Source organism: Pan troglodytes, chromosome 9 (genome assembly GCF_028858775.2).
Source record: "Pan troglodytes isolate AG18354 chromosome 9, NHGRI_mPanTro3-v2.0_pri, whole genome shotgun sequence".
Classification (NCBI taxonomy): Eukaryota; Metazoa; Chordata; class Mammalia; order Primates; family Hominidae; genus Pan; species Pan troglodytes.
Window position 1 is genome coordinate 119,470,853 of NC_072407.2, and position 22,664 is coordinate 119,493,516.

General features: G+C 50.8%; 1 protein-coding gene across 3 annotated transcripts in view; it reads right to left on the minus strand.

The window, feature by feature from the left end:
• The window catches only part of DSCAML1 (DS cell adhesion molecule like 1), a 388,366-nt gene that overhangs the window by 99,435 nt on the left and 266,267 nt on the right, over positions 1–22,664 (minus strand). For all 3 annotated transcript variants that reach the window (XM_001158737.6, XM_054661640.2, XM_063783415.1), the window contains exon 4: positions 4,622–4,768. In XM_001158737.6, coding sequence (XP_001158737.5) covers positions 4,622–4,768 — 147 coding nt within the window. The remainder of the gene's footprint in view (positions 1–4,621; positions 4,769–22,664) is intronic.

A 22,664-nucleotide genomic window follows, 5' to 3' on the forward strand; every position in this document is an offset into this window, starting at 1 on the left:
TGCTTAGGAGTGGATAGCGGTCCCTTCACTAATGGAAGCTTTCTTCTGCCCTCAGCAATTGCCCTGGAGAGGGGTTGGGGTGAGAATTCTCCTCTCTAGGGGAAAGAATCTCTGTTCTCTTCCCACCTTCCAGTGCTCGTCAGGGGCTGCCTGTGGGCTACAGAAGGAGCCCGGGTTAGGAATCAGGCTCTCCAGGGGCAAGTTCTGCTTGGATCACTGAGAAGCCCTGTGACCTTGGGCAAGTTTTGTGATCTCCTAGAGCCCGAGTTTCCCACCTGCCCTGGTGGAGGTGATAACATTGCCTCCAGACTTCACAAGGCCGTTGCAGGCAACCAGTGGTATAGGTGTGTGGAAGCGCTTTAGACGCTCAATCCAGCTGCAGATGCGTGGGACAATTACTATCTAGAGCCCATGCGCCCTGCCTGCCAGATTCTGTGGCCTCTTCTCCCACCCCCAACCCGGTGGGAATGGCTGGGATAAACAAACCCAGTGCCAAGGAAGAATTACTCAATGTGACATTTAATTGATGCAAAATACACAAATTCCGTGGCACACTGCAGAATTTACAAGCAGAGGGGCCATCAGGGTGGTGGAGGAAGGGGCGGGGGGAGGGAATTAATCACCGAGGCTCAGGCGTGAAATTAAATTCTGAGGGAAAGAAACCTCTTCCATTACTCCAGAGCAGAAGTAAAATGCTGCGGCGTGTACATGGCGACAGCCCGGGGGGACTGGGCGCTCCTAGCACTGAAGCAGGGCTGGGGGAGACAGATGGTCAGGCTTGAGAAACTGCTGGGGGTGCACTGGAGCTAGGCTAGGCTGGCTGGGGATCTGAGACACCCTGGGGAGGCTGCTGGGAACCCCAGCCCCCATAGCCAGCTGAACAGCATTGCTGTGGTTAGGTGGTTAGGGCACCACCAGGAGCATGGCTTCTGCACCTGGCTCTGTCCTTTGTGAGCTGGGGATCTGATTCCAGTCCCTCAGCCTCTCTGACCACTAGTCTCCTCCTTTATAACTGCAGGTGACAATGCCCATCCCACTGAGTTATGGTGGGGACAGAGTGAGTTAATACACCTGAAAGCACTTGGTAAGCTCTGAAAAAGCACCTAGATGTCTGGAATGATTATGATTAGGTTGTCTTTTGTGGAGGCACAGACTATTGCAACTGCCTCTGCAACTTGGAAAATACAGAAAAATGAAAGTTGCCGCCCCCCCGCCCCTCCCTTGGGAATGTAGTAGGAATAACAATGTAGCAACAACCACCACTGACAATAATAATAGCAGCTACTGTCTGTCCAGAGCTTCCTGTGTCAGGCACTAGCTAAGCTTTTTATAGGCGGTATTTATTTATTTATTTATTTATTTTGGAGACAGAGTCTCACTCTGTCACCCAGGCTGGAGTGCAGTGGCATGATCTCGCGTTCTCGGTTCACTGCAACCTCTGCCTCCCTGGTTCAAGCGATTCTTTGCCTCCGCCTCCCGAGTAGCTGGGATTACAGGTATGTGCCATCACATTCGGCTAATGTTTGTATTTTTAGTAAAGATGGGGTTTTGCCATGTTGGCCAGGCTGGTCTTGAACTCCTGTCCTCAAGTGAGCCACCTGCTTTGGCCTCCCAAAGTGCTAGGATTACAGGCCTGAATCACCACGCCTGGCCTTTCTTAATAGGAGATATTCTGTTTCATTCTCATGGCAACCCAGTAGGAGTACATTTTGTTACTCCCATTTTCCGGATGAGGCAGCTGAGGTTTGGAACATTATTTTATGCCAGGCTGCACAACTAGTGAGTGTTGAGGCGGAGATGGAAAGTTTGGCCTAATTCATAACTGCCATCTTAATAATACACCTCGTTATCTCTCCCCACCCCCAGCAACTTCAGCCCTGAGTGCTGAAGAGACCACAAATGTGCTTCCTGTTCTCATGAACTGACCACCTCCAATGCACTGCCATTTGTGCCATTCTCACCCGCAACAAGCCCCAGGAGCTCTCGGGGGTCCTGGCCTCTAGAGACTGAAACATCTCAGTGGACACTCGTGCCCTGCCTCTCTCTGGGGACTGATCTCCACCCTCAGCTCTGGGGAGTGGAACCCAAGTGCAATGGGGAGGGGCGGGTGAGCCCGAGACGGGCTCTGGGCTCCACAGTGCCAACCCCCTCGGCACTGCTTGCTCCAGTATCAGTTGCATTTTTGCCGAGACAAGCAGCTTGCAGATCGCCTTGTCACATCCCATCATATCAGGGCTCCGCGTCGCTGCATGTGCCCCCTCCCTGGAGCCCCCTCGCTTGCTTCCTTTGTCTCTGTGCATGTCTCTCCGTTCTGCCTTTCCTGTGCCCCGTGCCAATCTCTCTTTGTGCCGGGGCCTCTCTCTTGTCTGTCTGGGTACCGTCCCATCTTCATGCCCGCTTTTCTATTTGGGCTTTATCTGTGAGTCTCCTCTCCCTCGCCCCTTCTCCCGGAAGCTGGTGGTGAAAGAGGAGGGGAAGAAGGGCTGGCATGGCCTCCAGTTCAAAGAATGTCTCTTTTTGAGGGACTCTTGCCTAGTGCCCCCAAAAGCTAGAGGTCCACCCAGGAGACTAGAGGATGAAGGGGCCAAATATTCACGGAGGAGAAGGGAGCAGGCCTGCAGGAAGGGGATTTCTGTGTCTTTCCCACATTGCAGGATAAGCATGCAAATGAGATGTAAAACACCATACACACAAGTCCCTGTCATTTTGAGGCGAGCCCTTTGGAAATTGGGCTGCAGATTCCAAAGTCAAGCCACAAAGATGGGGCTGCACGGAGCAGCCCCGTCCCCTATTCTTATGACAGCACGGTTTCCCTCGGCATTGATTAATGCCATAAATATTTACTTGGCACCTACTGTGTGTTAGGCACAGGGCCAGGCGCTGAAGACACAGGGGTGAATCGGGAGCCGGGTTGTTGCCCTCCCAGCTCCTGATCTCCTGGCCTTGCCCCACATGTGACAGACAAGTGGAAGTGGTCCTGGAGAGAGTCTTTGTGGGTCAGGGCAGAGCTCATCACCAAACCACCAAACTCAGGGCAGAGCTCTGAGCGGCAGAGGCACACAGAATCAGAGCAGCCACCTAGACTGGTTCCTTTTCCAGAGGCCTAGAGAGGCTGCGAGATTTCATGAGTCTAATCCCAAAAGCCGGGTGTTCTGACTTAGCGTTCATCCCCGTTCCAAAAACTCCAATCTCAAGACAGAGATTTTCAACTCGCAACCCGCAAACTTTTAGGAGGTTGTGAAATCCATTTGGTGAGTTGTGACCAGCATCTAGAGAAATCAGAATTAGATAGAATAGAATAGAAAATTCCAGAGCGCCTTGCAACGAGCATGGTAGAAAATGCCAGTGTGCATCACGCAGGCTGTGATAAGAACGTCTGTCTGGGCATTGTGGTCAAAGAGTTTGGAAACCACTGTTCAGAAAGCCTACCTCGAGGAGCGCCTCTCTGTGACCTCAGCATGGGTATGGGCATTCAACTGACCCCTTCTATGGGGTCCTGTAGCTGGAAGGACACCGAGGCCAGGGGTTCAGAGTTTGAATTCTGGCTGTGCCTCCCACTGGTTAAATAGCTCTGGCAAGTCGCTTGGCTTCCCTAAGATTTGGTTTTCTCGCCTGTAAAAATAGGGGCAGCAGCACACACCTCACAGGGCTATGACGGTCCCTGACAGAAACAAATGAGGGAATCCCAGATACACAGGAGGATTCAATAAACACCAGTTTCTATCCCTCCCGAGAAGCTATAATCACCCCAAAAGAAGAATCCTCTATTCTGTTTAGAAATATTTTGTTTATAAATTATGTTCTGCCTGCTTTCAAATGTTGCGAGGTGGCCTATGACAAAAGATACGTATGTACTCATTGATCAGATAGAATCCTCAGGCCGGGCGCAGTGGCTCATACCTGCAATCCCAGCACCTTGGGAGGCTGAGGCAGGCAGCTCACCTGAGGTCAGGAGTTCAAGACCGGCCTAGCCAACATGGTGAAAACCTGTCTCTACTAAAAAACACAAAAATTAGCCGGGCGTGGTGGCGCATGCCTGTAATCCCAGCTGCTCAGGAGGTTGAGGCAGGAGAATTGCTTGAACCCAGGGGGCGGAAGTTACAGTTAGCCAAGATCATGCCATTGCACGCCAGCCTGGGCAACAAGAGAGAAACTCCGTCTCAGAAAAAAAGAAAGGGAAGGGAAGGGAAGGGATGAGGGAGGAGGGAGGGAGGGAGGAAATAAAGAAAGGAAAAGAAAAGAAAGAAAGGATAGAATACTCAAAAGCACCTAGAGGCATGGAAATGCAATGCCCCCACCCCCAGCAAAAGCAACACTAATAGTTACTATGTTTGAGTATCAGATTTTATCTATCAGCTTCCTGACAGGAAAGACAAAAAAAAAAAAAGAAAAAAAAAGGGAAAAAGAGGGTGAGTCTCGTAGCCTCATTATTTGAAAATGAAAACATAGCAAAGAGGTCTTCCTTGGTGGTTTCAGTACCTGATTTCTTTAATCTCTTTCTCTGATTTCCCTGAGTACACAGGGGGCTCCTCCATCTGCGGTGGGGCATGCCAAGTTCCAGGGATGGCCTGGTGTCCTCCCTTCCCAGCCTGCCCCGTTCTCCCCAGGCCCTCTCCCCTACCTGTCACGGAGAGGCGTGCCCCATTGCTCTGCCGGGTCTCCCCGCTATACTTGTGCTTGGTGATGCAGCGATAGGTGGAGAGGGCGTCCTCCTTCTGTACGTCAGAGATGTACAGCCCGCCGTGGTAGGTAATAAAAAACCTGTTTTCTGGAGACACAATCAGGACATAGTTCGTTACTTCCCGGTTTGGTACAGCCTCAGAGGCAGGGTAGCGTCTCTGACAGATGAGGATTTTCACACACAAACAAAATGACAAATAGAAATGGTAGTAATTCTTCCTTTCAGTGTAGATGCTCCAGGGTTTAACAGAAAGAAGCTGGGCTTTAGAGTTAGACTGAGATCTGGGTCCCGATCTGGCTTTTCTACTTATGGGCTGTGTGACCTTGGGAAAGTTACTTAACCTCTCTGAGCCTTATCTGTACAATAGGATACAAATAATTGGGTGGGTGTACAGATTTAAAAAATGGGGCCAGGTGTGGTGGCTCGCACCTGTAATCCCAATGCTTTGGGAGGCTGAGGCAGGAGGATCACTTGAGACCGGGAATTGGAGTTGGAGACTAGCCTGGGCAATATAGGGGGAGACCCTCTCTATTAAAAAAGAAAAAAAAAATTAAACAATTAGCTGGGTTTGGTAGGGCACGCCGCTAGTCCCAGATACTTGGGAGGCTGAGGCAGGAGGATTGCCTGAGCCCAGGAGGTCAAGGCTGCAGTGAGCCGTGATCACACCACTGTACTCCAGCCTAGGTGACAGTGTGAGACTCTTGTCTCTAAAAAAGTAAAAATAAAAATAATAAGGTGTCTGGTGCAGAATAAGCCCTCACTAAGTGAATATTAGTTCTCATCTTTCCTACCTCTTTGCAAGTTTGCAAAACTCTTTCATATTCCTTGCTCGTTGGCTTTTACAACTGTTTGAGATGCTAACTCTATTTTACAAAGAAGGAAACTGAGGCTTGTAGTAAAGTAACTGGCCCAGGTCGCACAGCCAGGAAGTAGACTGGAACTTCTGACTCCCAGTTGTCCTTCTGCATGGAATTATACATAAGCCTCCATCCCCTTCTCTCAATTTAAATCCTTTATTCACTCAACAAATGATTATTGAGGCAAAGCTATACCAGGATGGGGACAAGGAGGTGCAGATACACAAAAATCATTCAAACAGTTCTCAAACACCCGTTGTGTGCAAGGCAGTGAAGAGGACAGGCACGGTGCTCTATGTCTCCTGCCACTGCCACAGCCATCTCTGCCCCGACTGTTGGGACCTAGCAGGAGAGCAGGAAGCACAGGTGGCAGCGTGCCCACTTTGCAGACTGTGACACAAGACCCCCCTCTCCATCCCAGAGGGGAAGTGAATTTCCTTGTCTAAGGTCCTAAGGCTCACCCTGACCTTGAGCTGATAAAGGCTGATTTAAAGGAGAAAACTGGACTTGAGGGTTGGGGGGCGGGGTTTGCACTAGACTCCCTAAGCTCATGGATGTGTCCTCCCACTGAGGCCAGACTGAGATGGAGAGGAGAACCCTGGGGTCCTCTGCCTCCTCTTTGGGGATTTCCCAGGCAGACCCGGAGGGCCCAGGCTGCCATTTCCATGGGAGGGGGCCTTGGAATCAGGATACTGATAGTGACTTCAAAGCTGCAGGGGAGAGGGTCATGCTGAACCCACAGGAAGAACCCGATAGCACCACATGTCAGGCTGGCAGAGGGAAACATTTTGGGCAGTTCCATGCCCTTCTAGCCCTATTATTTAGAGGTCTGCTACCTGAGGCCTAAGTGACATCCCCTCAGCCAAGATGAGAGCTCTGCTATTGTGAGGAATATTCTGTGGTATCCCACCCATCTCCCTCCACCATCCCAAGCACAAGTCCAAGATTCTCAGCACCTGGAGGTGGGGACCTCACCGTAGGGCACCTTCTGCCACTGGAGGCCGTAGAACTGCAGGGCTGAAAAGCTGAGTGCATGACGATATCTTTGACAAAGGTTCATCAGCCTTCGTTTGAATATCTCTGGGGCTGGGGAACTCCCTCCCTCACTGAGCAGCCCATTCCAAAGTTGACTTTTAGATCAGTCTTCCTTGGTGACCACTGATCTTCTTGGCGCTCCCTCTGTGTGTCCTGCTTTGACTCACTGGTGCCCCGCTGAACCAGCCGAAACCCGTGTTCCTGACATACTCCCTCATACACTGGAAGGCAGCTGTGATGCCCTTTGAATTTTCTTCAGGGTTAACAGCCTTAGGATTTTATTTTCATTTTATATATTTTTTGAGACAGACTGTCACTCTGCCACCCAGACTGAGTGCAGTGGTGTGATCACAGCTCATTGCAGCCTTGACATCCTGGGCTCAAGCGATCCTCGCACCCCAGCCTCCCCAGTAGCTGGGACCACAGTCATGCACCACCACAACTGGCTAGTTAAAAAAATTTTTTTGTAGAGATGAGGTCTCGCTATGTTGCCCAGGCTGGTCTCAAACTCCTGGATGCAAAGGATCCTTCTGCCTTGGCCCTCCAAAGAGCTGGGATGACAGGGATTTTATTTTTTAATATTTATTTATTTAATATAGTTTCAAATAACTTCATCAGTCTGGTCTCTTGCTTCTGAATGAACTTTGGTTTATCTACAATTCCAATTGCCCCTCCCTCCCTCCTTTCTTTCCTCCCTCCCGCACATCTCTGTATAGGACTGGACCTACCATGTGCCAGACACTGTGCCCCACTTTGAGAGCCTCTAAGATTAGACTTAGCCCATCAGAGCAGAGTAGAGCAAGACTACCAACACCCAGCCTCAGCCTGCATCACCTTGTCATGGGGATGGTGTGGGAGGAGGGAGGCACCCCCGTTATACTACTCTCCTTGCAGTCAACTAAAGACCCTGGCCCTGTCTCTGTGAGCTGCTGCCATGCCACTTTCCCTCTCTCTGTCCTTGGACAGTGGTTATGTGGGCCAGAGTCTGGAACTTCCCATTGATCCCGGTTGAGCTACATCTTGTTGGGGATCCTCCCAGATGGGCACTCGGCCATCTGGCAGCCTGCCCATCTTCTGGAACCTAGAGTTTGTGGACACCCCGCTCTGCCCGGCTCCAGCACACAGACCCCAGCCGGGCGGACCCTGCAACTAGGCAGACCCCCACTCGGGGCTGTGGGTGAGGACGAGAAGGAAGGTGGAGGGCGCCAAGCCCTGCAGCTGGCTGTCAGAGGAACCGAGGAAGCGCGGAGAAAGCCAGCTCCCCAGTGGACTCTGCATGTGCCGTTTTGTCTCCATGTTGTGACATCCCAAAGTCAAACGCGGAAGCTCTCTTGTAATTTATTATGTAACTGGGACTGGAATGCAGAACTACTGGAGGGCGTTGCTGCCAATCAGAAGTGCCAGTGTCGGGAGGTAGTGATGGTGGGGTGAGGAAAAGCAGGAAAGACACAGAAATCAATGCTCACAGCCGACAGGTGCTCCAGCCCTGGACAGCTAGGACCCTGTGATCTTGCATCTCCCGGCACCTCAAGACAAACAGAGCACTTGGCCCTATGAGGATTTTAAACTAGGGGTGGGGGGTGGAGGGTGGGGGGCTGATGCTGCCTTGATGGTTGTGGGGAGCTAGGGTTTCTATAGCAACAAGCAGCTGCTGCATCTGATGTTTCACATCCTTCATTGTCCTCATTTTCCCCTCCCTCCCCCCCTTCTTGTGCATATTTAATTGCAGTAACGTTTTCAGACACAGTGTTTTGCTCCTCCTGAAACAAAGGCAGGCTGCAGCCAGGGGGATGCACAGTGCGAGAGGGGAAGGAGAAATCAGGGGTATGATGTTAGTCCCCTTGGGGGGGCTTGTGCAACATCAGTTCTGCATGTTTGATGAGCATCGGACGGTGGACCCTGCTGGGGAAGGAAGGAGCAAGAGGCATGTGGAGTGAGCCTCATACAGTGTGGAGAGCGGAGGGAGGCCCGGCCCGCTGTTTGGGGATGGAGACGGGCCAGGGTTGGACAACATGGCTGGCCTCCCGGGCTGGCAGCCCATGCTCTGCACCCCAGATGCAACTAGCCATCCCTGGGAAGGGAGAGGAGTAGCTGGCCCACGTTCTCTGCTTTGAGGCAGGCTGGGTCCCACAGGAGAAGGATAAAATGGCAGCCAGTACCTCCGGGTCCAGCACCAATCGTGAGGCCACTTGGACAGGTTGGGGGAGGTGGGACATTTGGGGTTGACAGCATAATTTGGGGTTGCTAAGGGCATTTAGAGGTTAGGGGCTTGAGTCACAAAGAACTGTTCCACCCCAAATGCCAACAGTGTCCCTGTGGGTTTAGGCTGGAAGGTGCCATTCCTTTAGGCTCTAAGACCAAGACACAGAGCTACGTTTAAATGCTGACTGTGCCCTTGACATTGCTTGATTGACATATTTCAAAGGCTGTGGTATCATCTATCTACATGCTTATGACTAGGGGAGTGGTTGGTTTCTGCTTTTCTTCCTTTTATTATTACCACAAAGACCCTGACCTGTTTTGCCATCCCCTTTTCTCTGTGATCTCGAGCAGGACTCTACTTTTTTTTAAAGCTAAGTATTTATTGAGTAGCTATTACAAATTAGGCCAATGACTTTACATACATTATCTCATTTAATCCCCACAACTCTTTGAAATGGATACAATTATTATTAACTGAAGCACAGAGAGGTTACATAATCCATCCAAGGTCACACAGCTAGAAGGTGGTAGAGCCGGGACAATTAGTCGACTTCCTATGCTCTTCCAAAGCTCTGTGCTGGACTGACTCTCCTAGAATGACAGCACCACTCATAGGGACATATGGTCAGCCAGCCTCTGCCTGGTCGCTTCTGTCAATGAGGTCCTCACTGCCTCCTGGAGGAGCATTCATCCATCCAGCTCAGTTTGGCTGAATCTATCACGTCTTTCTGGAGTGTCTCCAGTTCTTGGTCTGGGCACCATGGGAGAAGTCCTGGACTTGGTCTCTGCCCTCTGGGATCCCACAATTAGGAGACAATATCCTTCCACCATGGAAGGTGTGGCCGTCAGTGCTGGGGTACTGGGGAAGGCTGTGGAAGGTCTTGTGGAAGCTATGAGTAAAAGGAGCTGTACAAAGGGGGTGCTGGGCCACCAGGGGTGGTGGGGAAAGCCCAGGGTGGGGATATAGGAGGCCAGGTTGGAGTCCAGGCTCTGCCACTCATGTTGGGGTGTATCCTGGGTTGAATAGCATCCCCCCAACAAATTAATGCCCCCTAGGATCTGTGAATGTGACCTTACTGGAAATACGGTCTTTGCAAATGTAATCAAGTTTAAATGGGGTTCTCCTGGGTTAGATTGAGCCCTGAGTTCTAACAAGACTAGCGTTCGTCTAAGAAGAGGGCGATCTGGACACAGACACGCACCCAGGGAAAGTGCTGTGCAGAGGCGGAAGCAGAGGCAGGAGGATGCACCTAACAGCAACGAAACGCAAGGATTGCCAGCAGCCACCAGAAGCTAGGAGAGGCCAGGAAGGACCCTCCCCTAGAGCCTGTAGAGAGACGCTGGCCCTGCCAGCACCTCCATTTTGGACTTCCAGTCTCCAGAACTCTGTTGTTTAAAGCCACCCAGTTTGCAGTGATTTCTCATGGCAGCTCTGGGCAGCTCACCCAGGGTGCCTTTAGAGAGGGCCAGTCTTCTCTCAGACCCTCAGTTTCCCATCCGTAAAAAGAGGGGAATTTGGATTTGGTGAGTGTTTTCAACCATGTTTGTAGATTAGAATCATCAAAGGATCTTTTCAAATGGAACTCTGAATCTCTGAGGGTGTGGTGGTCTGGGAATGGATTTTTTAAAGAGCTGTAAGGAGTGTCTAATGTGCAGGGCAGAGAACCCCTGGATGAGATCAATTTGCAAAGACTCTTCGCACTCATTGACAATTTGATGTCTCCATGATCCCACTGTACTAGTGCAAGCCCCATTTCTTCTTCAGGAAAATGGAGAAAAGAAATAGAACTGATGTCACAGGGCTGTTGGGAGGATTAAGTTAAATACTGAGTATGAAAGTCCCCAGCACGTGGGTGGCTGGCTCCATGTCATCTCAGGAAGATGAAGGGCCGGAGTAGCTGAGGTTGGGGCTGCCGGGCCCCCAGCGCCTCCTGCGGTCAGGCCTCCTGCAGGTAGACTCCCTCCTTCCTCCTCAGGAGCTGGGTTGGAGAGCAGGGAGCTTAGAGATGAAGAAGCCTCCTTGGCAATTCTGAGGCCCTGCACACAGGTGTTAAGTGAGCTGACAGCATCTTTTCTGTCTTTTTCTAAAAGGTCAGAGAGCTGGGCTTTGGAGACTCGCTGGAGCTGCAGGAGCCATGGAGAGATAATTGATAGAAACCTCTGGGCTTCTGGCAGCCCCAGAGGGCTGGACAGAGAGAAGCCACCCTCTGCAAAGGTGGGGCCCTGGCTGCTCTGCTCTCAGGGAGGGGTGAGGGGGAGTGTGGTGGGGAGAAGGTGATAGACAGGGGAGGAGGGGGAAACTGGGGGTTTGGGGGAGGATCTGAACTGGACAGATCCCACTGCAGTCTCTAGAGCAAAGGAAAGGAAAGGATTGAAGGAGGCAGGGGCCAGCAGCCTCCTGACTGGCCACCCTGAATCCACCCCTGCCCCTCCTCCTTCTGTCCCCAGCACACAGCCAGAGCAATGCTTTCAATCCACGTCAGATCCTGCGGCTCCTCTGCTCAGAATCCTCCAGTGCATTCCCATCTCAATCCGGTCATAAAACAGGCACTCAGTATGTGTTTCCAGAATGAATGCACGAAGAAATTTCCCAAAACTCTACGGCAGTTTTGTTCCCATTTCACTCACGAGGAAACTGCAACCCAGAAAAGTCTGATCCCAGCTGGAAATTCACCTTCCTCAGGAAGCCTTCCCAGATTAAACCCACTCCCATTTCTGAGTGTTTCTGCACCTGGCAAACCTCTTGTCCTGCTAATCACTATTTCTACTACAACCAGTTAGACCTTTAAGAAAAATGGTCTAGGCTGGGCGCAGTGGCTCACACCTATAATCCCAGTACTTTGGGAGGCCAAGGAGGGTGGATCACCTGAGGTCAGGAGTTCGAGACCAGCCTGGCCAATGTGGTGAAACCCCATCTCTGCTAAAAATACAAAAACTAGCCGGGCCTGGTGGTGGGTGCCTGTAATCCCAGCTACTCAGGAAGCTGAGGCAGGAGAATCGCTTGAACCCGGGAGGTGGATGTTGCAGTGAGCTGAGATCACGCCATTGCACTCCAGCCTGGGCAACAAGAGTAAAACTCTGTCAAAAGAAAAAAAAAAGGAATAAAGATCTAATTAGCAGTGGCAAGAGGTTTGCCAGATGCTCACAAAAGTGAGCGTTCAAAAGTCAAGATTAAATAGTATGATGGTTCCCCCCAAAATAAAAAATAGAATTACTATACGATCCAGTGATTCTACTTATGGGTATATATCCAAAAGAATTGAAAGCAGGGAGAGAGATATTTGCACACCCATGTTCATAGCAGCGTTATTCACAATAGCCAAAAAGGTGGAAGAAACCAAACTGTCCATCAACAGACAAATGGATAAACGACATGTGATATATACGTACAATGGAATATTATTCAGTCTTGAAAAAGATGGAAATTTGGGCACATGCTTCAACATGGATGAATCTTGAGGACATTATCCTAAGTGAAATAAGCCAACTGCAAAAAGGCAAATATGGCATGATTCTACTTTACTTATAGGAAGTATTGGAGTTGTCAAGCTCATAGAGACAGAAAGTAGAATGGTGGTTGCTAGGGGCTAGAGGGAGGGAAAAGGGGGAGTTGTTTAATGCAAGGGTTCCCAACCTTGGGGCTGTGGACCAGTACCTGTTCGTGGCCTGTTAGTAACTGGGCCTCAGAGCAGGAGGTGAGTGGCAGGCGAGCGAGCATTTCCTCCTGTCAGATCAGCAGCAGCATTAGATTCTCACAGGAGTGCGAACCCTATTGTGAACTGTGCCTGCGAGGGATCTAGGTTGCGCGCTCCTTATGAGAATCTAATGCCTAATGATCTGAAATGAAACAGTTTCACCCATATCCCCCTACCCCTGTCCCGTGGAAATATCGTCTTCCATGAAACCAGTGGGGGACTGCTGGTTTAAAGGGAATGGAGTTTCAGTTTTACAAAAGGCAACTGAACTTAAACATGACTGAACTTAACCCTTAAAAATGATTAAGATGGTAAATTTTATGTTATGTGTATTTTACCACAATTAAAGTTGAAAAAAAATTTAAGTCAAGGCTATAAAAAGTTGGAATGAGTGATAGGTGGGATTTGAACAATGAGATCACTTGGACACAGGGCGGGGAACATCACACACTGGGGCCTGTCGGGGGATGAGGGGCTGGGGGAGGGATAGCATTAGGAGAAATACCTCATGTAAATGATGAGTTGATGGGTGCAGCAAACCAACATGGCACATGTATGCCTATGTAACAAACCTGCACGTTGTGCACATGTACCCTGGAACTTAAAGTACAGTAATAATAATAAAAAAAAGTTGGAATGAGTGTCTTTGTCAGGTAGTGAGTCTCCTGCCACCGGGGGTATTTAAGTTGATGCTGAAGAAACCCTTGGCTGAGATATTGCAGAGGGGATTTCAGTCTTGAATAGAAGAAATAAACCAGACCATCCTTAAGAACCTTTCTCCCCCAGCGATTTAGAAGTTCACGGCTTAAGGAATGTTGGAGCTGCAATAACCCTTGAGGATCATCTACTACGGGGATTTTAAAATGCGTGTGTCTGCACGTGCACTTGCACACTTCCACCCCAAGGCCTTTGCTGTCACAATTCCTTTTGGCCTGAAATGCTCTTTCCTTGACTTACTTCTGGCCTCATTCAGGTCTCTGCTTAGTAGACAGCTCCTTGGAGAAGTCTTGTCTGACCACTCTCTAAAAATTAGACTGTGTCCCTCGTCCCTGCCCAACTCTTTACTCTGCTTTATTTGTCCTTGGAGCACATGCTGCTTCTGTTTGAGAGCAAGAAGTTATTTTGGTTCACCCTGTATGCCAGCTCCAGAAGACATCTTGCACACAGCAGATGCTCAGTGAACATCTGATGTGTTGAATCAATGAATCCTGGCAGTGGAGGAGGCATCTCCACATGGGGTGAGGCAGCTGAACTTCCAACCTGGACTCCTGTTCCCAGTGTGCCCTGTGCCCTGGGGGTCTCCCCCTCTAGCCACTGCTGCCACATTGCAATGGTTTGGGCCACTATTTCCTCTTTGGGCCACTTTGATCCTTTCCTTGTTTCCCCAGCTTGGGACATAAAGCAAGACGGATGGTTTGGAGCTAACAGAAGATAAAAAGTACAGACAAGAACACAGCCCAGGTTGTCTGGACTGTAAGCCATGGTGGTCTTAGTGAGGCCCCTGCAGGGCCTCCCAGCTGAGCCCATGTGGGCAGTGGAACCTCACACTTCCCATGGCAGGGCCCAGGGGGAAGGTGGGAACAGACACTCCCTCAGTAGCTTCCCGGCTTCTGTGTCCCTCCCCGACTAAAGATGTACCTCTTCGTTAGGTGATTAGATTGGAAATGCTACCCCTAGCCCGAAGAGGGACTACTAGCAACACAGGGCTGCTGGTTTCAGGATGGAACCACATTCAAGTCCAGGACCCAACATTCAGATCAGAGGTATGTGAAATAGAAGATGCAATGAGGCCGGGCACTGTGGCTCATGCCTGTAATCCCAGCACTTTGGGGGGCCAAGTAGGGTGGATCACTTGAGGTCCGGAGTTTGAGACCAGCCTGGGCAACATGGTGAAACCCCGTCTCTACTAAAATACAAAAATTAGCTGGGCATGGTGTCAGGCTCCTGTAATTTCAGCTACTCAGAAGGCTGAGACATGAGAATCGCTTGAATCCAGCAGTGAGCCAAGATCGCATGACTGCATTTCAGCTGGGGGACAGAGTGAGACTCCCTATCAAAAAACAAAACAAAACAACAACAAGAAAAAAACAGTGCAGGTGATGTAGTGCTGTGCTCTGAGGAAAGAGAAGCCCTGGAATCAAGCTGCCTTGGGTGGTTCCATCTCTGCCTGTCTTAAGGGGAGCTCAATCTCTTACACATGAAAGGCTTCCACAGCTCGGGCCCTTGTGGAAGAAGCCCTGTGTCCGGGCACCAGCAGCTATAAACTTCCCCTCCCCAACTCTTTTAGGTACCTCTCTCCAAGCACTGTACTTTGGATTTGGAGAGAGATCCAGGTGAAATATCTTAAATTGTTATAAAAACTCTGCGAGAAAAGCACCCCGAGGTGCATGAATCAGTGGGCACCCATGTGCTGAAATGCCTATCAAATACCAGGCACTGTGCCAGGCACATCTTCCCTCTCTTGACCATTGGTACACACCTAGGAAAACCATCCTTCTCTTCCTTTACAGATGAGGAAATTATGGCTCGGGCTAAGAGACTTGTTCAAGCCACACATCTAGTGAGTGGAAGAGCCTGGACTCACACCTGGGGCTCCTGAACACAAATTCAGAGCTGTTTCCTCCAACCCTGCTGCCAGGAAAGTGTGTGCTGCATGCTGGGGGTGCTTTGGCTAACCCCTTCCCCGTGAGGTGGACTTCTCTCTCCTTTCTGGGCAGAGGTTGGTCCCCTGGCCTCTTCATTCTTCCGATGGAGGCTTCCCTCTCACTAGCCAGGGCCAGAGTAGGTGGGTGGGCAAATGGTGAGATGAGACCAGTTTTGGAAGACATTACAGTTACTGAATGAAAGAGTGGATGAATGATCTCACAGGCTAGTGCAGAGTGAAGTAAGAGGTTAGGGGGACTCAGAAGCTGAGGCTTAGGGAGAAAAAAATCCTGCCACGATCAGTTGCCATGTGTTAGTGGGAAGTGTGATCTTGGGCAGGTGGCTGAATGTGCCTGCAAGGGAGCATGGTGCATGCACTGGCATGTTGTGTACCTGCGCTGGCATGTGAACCTGTGCTCGTGTGTGTACCTGCACTGGTGTGTGTACCTGTGCTCGTGTGTGTGCCTGCACTGGTGTGTGTACCTGCACTGGCATGTGTACCTGCGCTGGCGGGTGTACCTGTGCTGGCGGGTGTACCTGCACTGGCATGTTGTGTACCTGCACTGGTGTGTGACCCTGTGCTGGTGTGTGTACCTGCACTGGTGTGTATATCTGCGCTGGCGTGTGTACCTGCACTGGCATGTGTACCTGTGCTGTCATGTTGTGTACCTGCGCTGGTGTGTGACCCTGTGCTGGTGCATGTACTTGTTGGGTACACTTGCACAGGCTGATGGGGCATTGTAGGGGACAAGAAAGGGGCTGGCAGCTTAGGGAGGCATAGGTCCCAATGGGTACTATACAGAGCTCTGTATTTGGAGGTTTGAGACCTGCCACCTACCAGCTGTGTGGCTTTAGGAACACCCGTTAACCTTTCTGGGCGTTTGCTCACCCCCAAATTAGGGATTCTAAACCCCGATTTTCTCTGTTAGTGGAGTTCTTCTGTGGTGTCCATGCAACAATACTTATGAAAGGCTGTTGTGATGTATATGCACTGTACGCTTATAGGGCAGGTTTTTTTTTTTTTTAAAGATCTTAATACTAAATGGGAGGCAGGTCTATGATGCGTATGTAGTGCATAGGTATTCACATGGGGTTGGGAGCTGCTTTTCCACTATTGGAGTCAGATGCCTTCCTGAAGCAGGAAAACCAGAAGCTGAGGAAGGGGTTTCCTGCTTTGCCTCCCCCCTTTCCTCTGCAAGGAAGGTCCCGTAGGTAATGGGGGATATGGAGTCAGAGGGAGGAGGAAGCGAATAGGGTGAGGCTTTGCACTGAGACCAGGCTTTGGCCACAGGGTCAGAAAAAAATCATTGTCTCTCTTGGAAGAGAAGAACTACTTAGTCTGTCACAGCTCAAGTCTGTTTCCTGGGGTAGCTTCAGGATGCCAGGGCCTCGAAGTACCTCAACTGGCCCCCAGGGACCTCCCAATTCAAAAAGAGAAATTGCAATCAATACAGGTTACCAGTTGCTGCTCCATGCAATACAGATTTATAAAAACAGTGTCGTCAGCCTGCAATGTGGAGCCTGCAGATAGTTCATAGGACTAATGAGATAACTTGCCCCACAATCAGGGCTGTCCTTTCCTCCCAAGCTATTTGTGCTGTGGGGCAGGGCAGTTGAGGGTGATGGATACTTCCTGGCTGGCGGGAATTAGCTCCTGCCTGGGGGCCCTGGCACCAGGGCAGCCTGCGGGGAGCAAGTCAAGGCGGACTCTGCAGGGCACCTTCCTTCCTTTCCTTTTGGTTCCACCTGCTGATGGTGAATATCCTGGGAGTCCCTGCCAGCCTGGGTTTGAAAAAACCAAGGGAAGCCAGGCCCATCCTTCTTCCTCTCCTTTCCTTGGACTCTGAACTCCTAGGATTGTAAACCCTCAACTCAGTACCCCAGAGGGAGATTTGTAGCAGAGTGAAAAGCACATGAGATGTGAGTCGGGAACTGGGATTCAAGTCCCAGCTCAGGCCAGGCTGGCTCTAGGTTTTAGATCCTCCTTGTTTTGGACTGAATTGTTTCCCTCAACATGTTATGTTGAAGCCTTAACTCCCAATGCAACTGTATCTGGAGATAGAGCCTTTAAAGAGGTGGTTAAGGTTAAATGAAGTCATGAGGGTGGGGTCCTGACTGATGATGCCCTTATAACAAGAGGAAGAGGCTGGGTGTGGTGGCTCATGCCTGTAATCCTAGCACTTTGGCAGGCTGAGATGGGTGGATCATGATGTCGGGAGTTTGAGACCAGCCTGGCCAAGATGAAAAAACCCGGTCTCTACTAAAAATACAAAAATTAGCTGGGCGTGGTGGCGGGTGCCTGTAATCCCAGATACTCGGGAGGCCGAGGCAGGAGAATTGCTTGAACCCAGGAGGTGGAGGTTGTGGTGAGCTGAGATCGTGCCACCACACTCTAGCCTGGGCAACAGAGCAAGATTCCGTAAAAAAAAAACAAAAACAAAAAAAACCACATACACACACACACACAAAACACAAGGATGTGCACACACAGAGAAAAGGCCATGTGAGGACACAGCGAGAAGGTGGTCATCTGCAAGCCAGGGAGAGAGGCCTCACCAGAAACCACACCTGCCATGACCTTGACCTTAGACTTCCAGCCTCCAGAACTGTAAGAAATAAATTTGTTTAGGCCACCCAGTCTGTGGTATTGTGTTATGGCAGCCAGAGAAAATGAATACACTCCTCGTCTGGACATGCTCTTCCCTAGGACTCTTCCAGCACTAACATTCTAGAACTGGGTCCTGCTCTGCAAAGACATGAAGATGGGGAGGGGAGAAAGGCAGAGGGGAGCCAATTCTGAAGGTCACCAGGCTTCAGGCTGTACTGTACAGGCTGGGTTCAGAGAATGTGATGGGGAAGAAAGACTGAGTCTAAGACCATCCGGTGGGCATCAGGGGCCAGGAGCTGAGGGGAGGCAGGGAGGAAGCTAAAGGCATCATCCAGGGATGAGGTGGGCAGGGAACTAGCCCTGGGAATGGGTCGTTAACACAGGCTGGGCCTCATCTGCACCCTCAATCAAAGACTCAGATCTCATCCCCCGTGGAGGAAACCGAAGCACAGCCTCACACAACTCATCTGTGTGGTCAGAGCGCAGATGTCAAGAGCAGCCTCCTGTCTCCTGGCCCATTGCTGTTTGCTTGTGCAACTGGGGTCAGGCAGGGTGGACACGCCTGGGTCAGGAGAAGAATGGATGGATGGGAGGCGGGACCTCGGCTATGCGAACTTGTGCGAGGCACGCAGAGCCAGAAGCTTTGGCCTGCCCGTCAGTGCTGAAGTGGTGTCACCACCCCCAAGTCCCCCTTTCTGCACTGTAAAGGGGAACAGTCAGGTCCCACCATCTTTATCTCTGCCTTTGGGCTCTATAGGAGATGGCATTACTGGAGAGACAGGTGTCGGAAGCACTCAGGAGGACACAGGAAGTTAACAGCATGGTAGAGCAGAGAGAACCCAGCTCTGCAGTCAGAAGGCTTGGATTGGACTTGGGTTCTCCTGTCTAGCTGGATGACGCCACGTGAGCCACTGAATCTCTCTGAACCTGTTTCCTGTGACAATTACCAGTTAACGAGTGCACCCAGCGCAGTGCCTGGTACATAACAGGTGATCAGCAAGTGTTGAACAACTGAATGAATAAATGAATGCATAGCTCTCCTAAGGGGGGGACTCAGAACTTGACCTGGATTTCAGTCTCCAAGTCCAGGGCTCTGCCAGCCATTCCCACCAACTCCTAACTGCCCACAGACTGGTCTTTTAAGTAGGTGGGAGGGGTGTGGAGTTACCAGAAAGGACCCTACTCAGCTCCCCGGGAGCCCTGACAGAGTGACCACTTGGGGCAACTGAGATCTAGAAGGGCCCCTCACTGTCTCCGGAGCAGCTCCTGGAGGTCTTAGGGGTGCAAAGGGTGGGGAGCAGCAGACAAACCTGGGGGAGGGGGTGCAGAGGCACGGTGGCTAGTTCTCTCTCTCCCCGAATCCTTTCCTCTAAATACAGCTCTATCTTTCTCTACCCCAGGATTAGCACACATCTCTCATCCTCATATTGCAACAAGATTTTATTTCTAATTATGCTGTAATAAAACTGGAGCGCTCCCAGGCTTCCTTTCAAATGACTTGTACACACACTGCAGATTGGGCCCTCCTCAGCCCCATTGTAATAGCATTTCCCTGACATTCATTAGACATGCATGAGAGGGGCGCTTTAAGAATAGAATTGCATTTAAATGGATTTGCTGAGAGAGGAAGACGAAAAAAAGAGAGGCGAGGAGGGGGGAGAGGGAGAGGGAGAGAGGTTTGTTGAACCAACTATGAAAACAAGATGCCATAATAACAGGGTGCTGAAATAAGCCTCTTTATTCCCGGCCCTCGTCCGCTGCACATGGCAGAGCCCAGCCGGGGGCGACAGCCTCCAACCCTCCCCAGAGCCCCCACCCCCACTTTTATGTTTCCCGCTGGGGGTGCTTTGTAGCTCTCACTCCATGTGTCAGATGCTCACGGTATAATAGAAATCACTGTTATTACAATTCGGGAAAGCTACCCCCTTGCGACAGAACCCCAGTAGCTGCACGGCGGCAGGGAAGGGGACCCTTGTGTGCCTGGGCCTTGGGGAGGAGGATGGCAGCTGCCCGCCCTTGGCTCGCTTCTAAGGCGCGGCCCCACCCTTCTGCTCCTGCCCTGAAGGACCGCCCTACACCCTACACCGCCATTAGCCACTGAGCAGTTGGGATTGTTCTTTTACCCTGGGTGGCTCTGCAGCTAGGAGGTGGTAGGAAGAGCAGGGATATGCTTTCTGACCCCAGGGCCTGGCCCTCATGGAGCCCTGCTCCCTGCTCAACCTTCCCTCCCCCAACACCCCGCGTGCTATAAAGGCCACTCTGCTGCCGTTTAGCAAGCAGCTACTGTGTGTCTGTAAGACTTGTGGTCTCATCTAATTCATTCTCACTATAGTCAGACAGACTCACTTGAAATAGACATCTGATCATGCTGAAAACATCTCGTGGCTTCCTATTTTTCTCAGGATGAAGACCAAAATCCTTAACAGGGCAGCCCAAGCCCACAGTCATGCCCCTGACCTCCAGCCACGCTGGTCCTCCGCTCCCAAGCCTTGCTGCTGCTCATGACACTCTCCCACCCCTTCCCAGGGTTCATCCTGACCCACCCCTTAGAGTCAGCTCACATCCCCTTCCTGGAGAAGACCCCCACCATGGGTCTTTCTGCCTCATGTGCCGCTTCATTGCATACTCGTCTCTACTGGGACAAGGTGTGGACTGAGACATGCAAGCCCTGGTACTGTCCCTAGAGAGTAAGCCCTTGAGGGCAGGTGTGGATCCCAGCGGCCGCTGTCGCCCCAGTCCTGTCTCAGTGGCAAAGGCTCAATACCGTGGAATGGATTCCAGGCTCTAAGCCAGCCCTCTTCCCACCATCTGCTTTAATTCTTGCAACAGCCTTCTTGGGCTAAGGGTTTTCTTCTTCCCCTCTAACAGTCAAGGAAGCTGAGGATCAGAGAGGTCACAGCAACTTGCCCCAAATCTCAAAGCTGGGGCTGTCCAAATCCAGAGCCAGACTTTTGGTAGGTATTTCCAAGTACACTACATGGCCATGGGGAGTCCTGCCAGCTCCTTCCCATAGGGGTACACCCCTCCCTGCACCCCAGCAAGGCCCCTCTTAGACCCTCTCTTGAAGTCCAGCTAACCAGAACCTTCTCTCCCTTTCCAGGCAGTTCACGGCTCCCACTGTTGGGCCACAGCCTGGGACCCAGGAGGGCCTCAAGTTCCACGTTTGGACAGGGTCATCTTTGTATTCCTAGGTAGGTTGCACGCTTCTTAAAGAGTGATACATCAGTATCACTCCTCTGAACCTCCCCATAACAGCTGGGCCAAGGCTGGGAATTCCCGAGTGCACCGTTAGTTCTGGTTGGATCACATTGGAGATGGAGCATTGGATGTAGAGCTGGAAGATCGGGCCAGCTTTACAGCTGTGTGACCTGGATGCAAGTCCCAGAGAAGAAACCCCGCAGTCTCGAAATCTACAAAGTGGTTTTGATCACACCCTCTAGAGAGTTACCGGGAGGAGTCGCTGGGCTGCCGTGGAACCGTGCCTCACATGGGCTCATTTCTGTCTCTGCTTTTTCATGCCTTGGTAATAATGGGGTGCTTATACACAGACAAGGAGAAAATGGGTCTTACTGGTTCTCATAAGGGGATGTGGCTAAAAGGGACATGGCACTGTGACCTCTTGCAGCCATCTGGTGTCTGCCCCTGTGTCCCTGTGTGGCTCCAAGGGCACTGGGTGGCAGTGGAGACCATCCCTCTGTCCTTCCTACATGTGTTTCCCCATCACCACCTTCCCACTCCGGGGGTCTACCTGCCTCAGAGGCCTCCAATGGCCTCCTCCTGCACACAGAAGCCCCACAATGAGTGGCTGCAGCCTCCAAAGGCCAGGAGCAGCAGGTGGGCTCATTCCCCTGCCTCCCAGTCCTTAGCACAGCCCTAGCCTGGCACTTGGTAAATGCCCGGTGCATGTTGGTCACTGCTCTGGGCTCAGTTTCAGTTACAACACCTTCGAGATGGTGCTCAAAAAATATTCCTTGAATGAATGAAGGGATGATTGAATGAGCGCATGAATCTTGGCTACTCTGCCTCAGTGGCAAGTACATGGCTCTGAAGTCAGATAGACTTCCGTTCTATCAGTGTGACCTTGCACAGGTTACTTAGCCTCTCTAACTCAGTTTTCTCATCTATAAAATTGTGCTAATAACAGTACCAATCACACAGAGTTGTAGTGGTCACGTGAATTAAAGTGCCAGGCCCGGTGCCTGCACAGTGATTGCGTGATAAACGATTGCTCTCACGATTATGACTTACAGCTTCCCATCCAACGTCTACATCGGTACACTCCGGAGCTTGGAGTGACTGCTGTGCCAGTGATTCTAGATCATGCTTGACTCCCATTTTCCTCTTCTTAGAACTGTTAAAAATCCTCTGCTGCTGCTCAAATAGCAGAGGCAATTCAGCTATTTTGAACCTCTGCTTTTTAAACTTATAGGCTAATCGGCATGACTGTATGTACATCAGCCATGCCAGCCAGGGAGCTTATCAGTAAAGGTAGAAATGTTCCAAGTCCCATCAACATTTGTGTTGTGAACATGTGAACATATGAGTATATGAGTGCTCTGCCCCAACTCTACTGGTCCACGCACCAACCTTTCCACACTGGGTCATCTCAGCACCTCTTCTCCCTTGTCTCCTGACAGCCCTTAGTCATTTCTTGCTACCCCTAGCTCACAGTGTCTATACCCCTTATCCAGCTTTCATCGTATACTGGCCTTTTACTATTAATTTGTAAAATTCACTGATAGCTTGCCAATTAAGAGGGCATACCTCTTAATTGATAATTTCCACTATGTTCTAGGCTTAGTGCTAGATACTTTACATGCATTGCCTCAATTTCATCCTGAGAGGCGGGCCATATGATCCTCATTTTATAGACAAGGGAACTGGGCTCGTAGAGATTCAGAAGTTTGCCTAAGGTCACAGAGTTAGAGAACAACACATTTGGG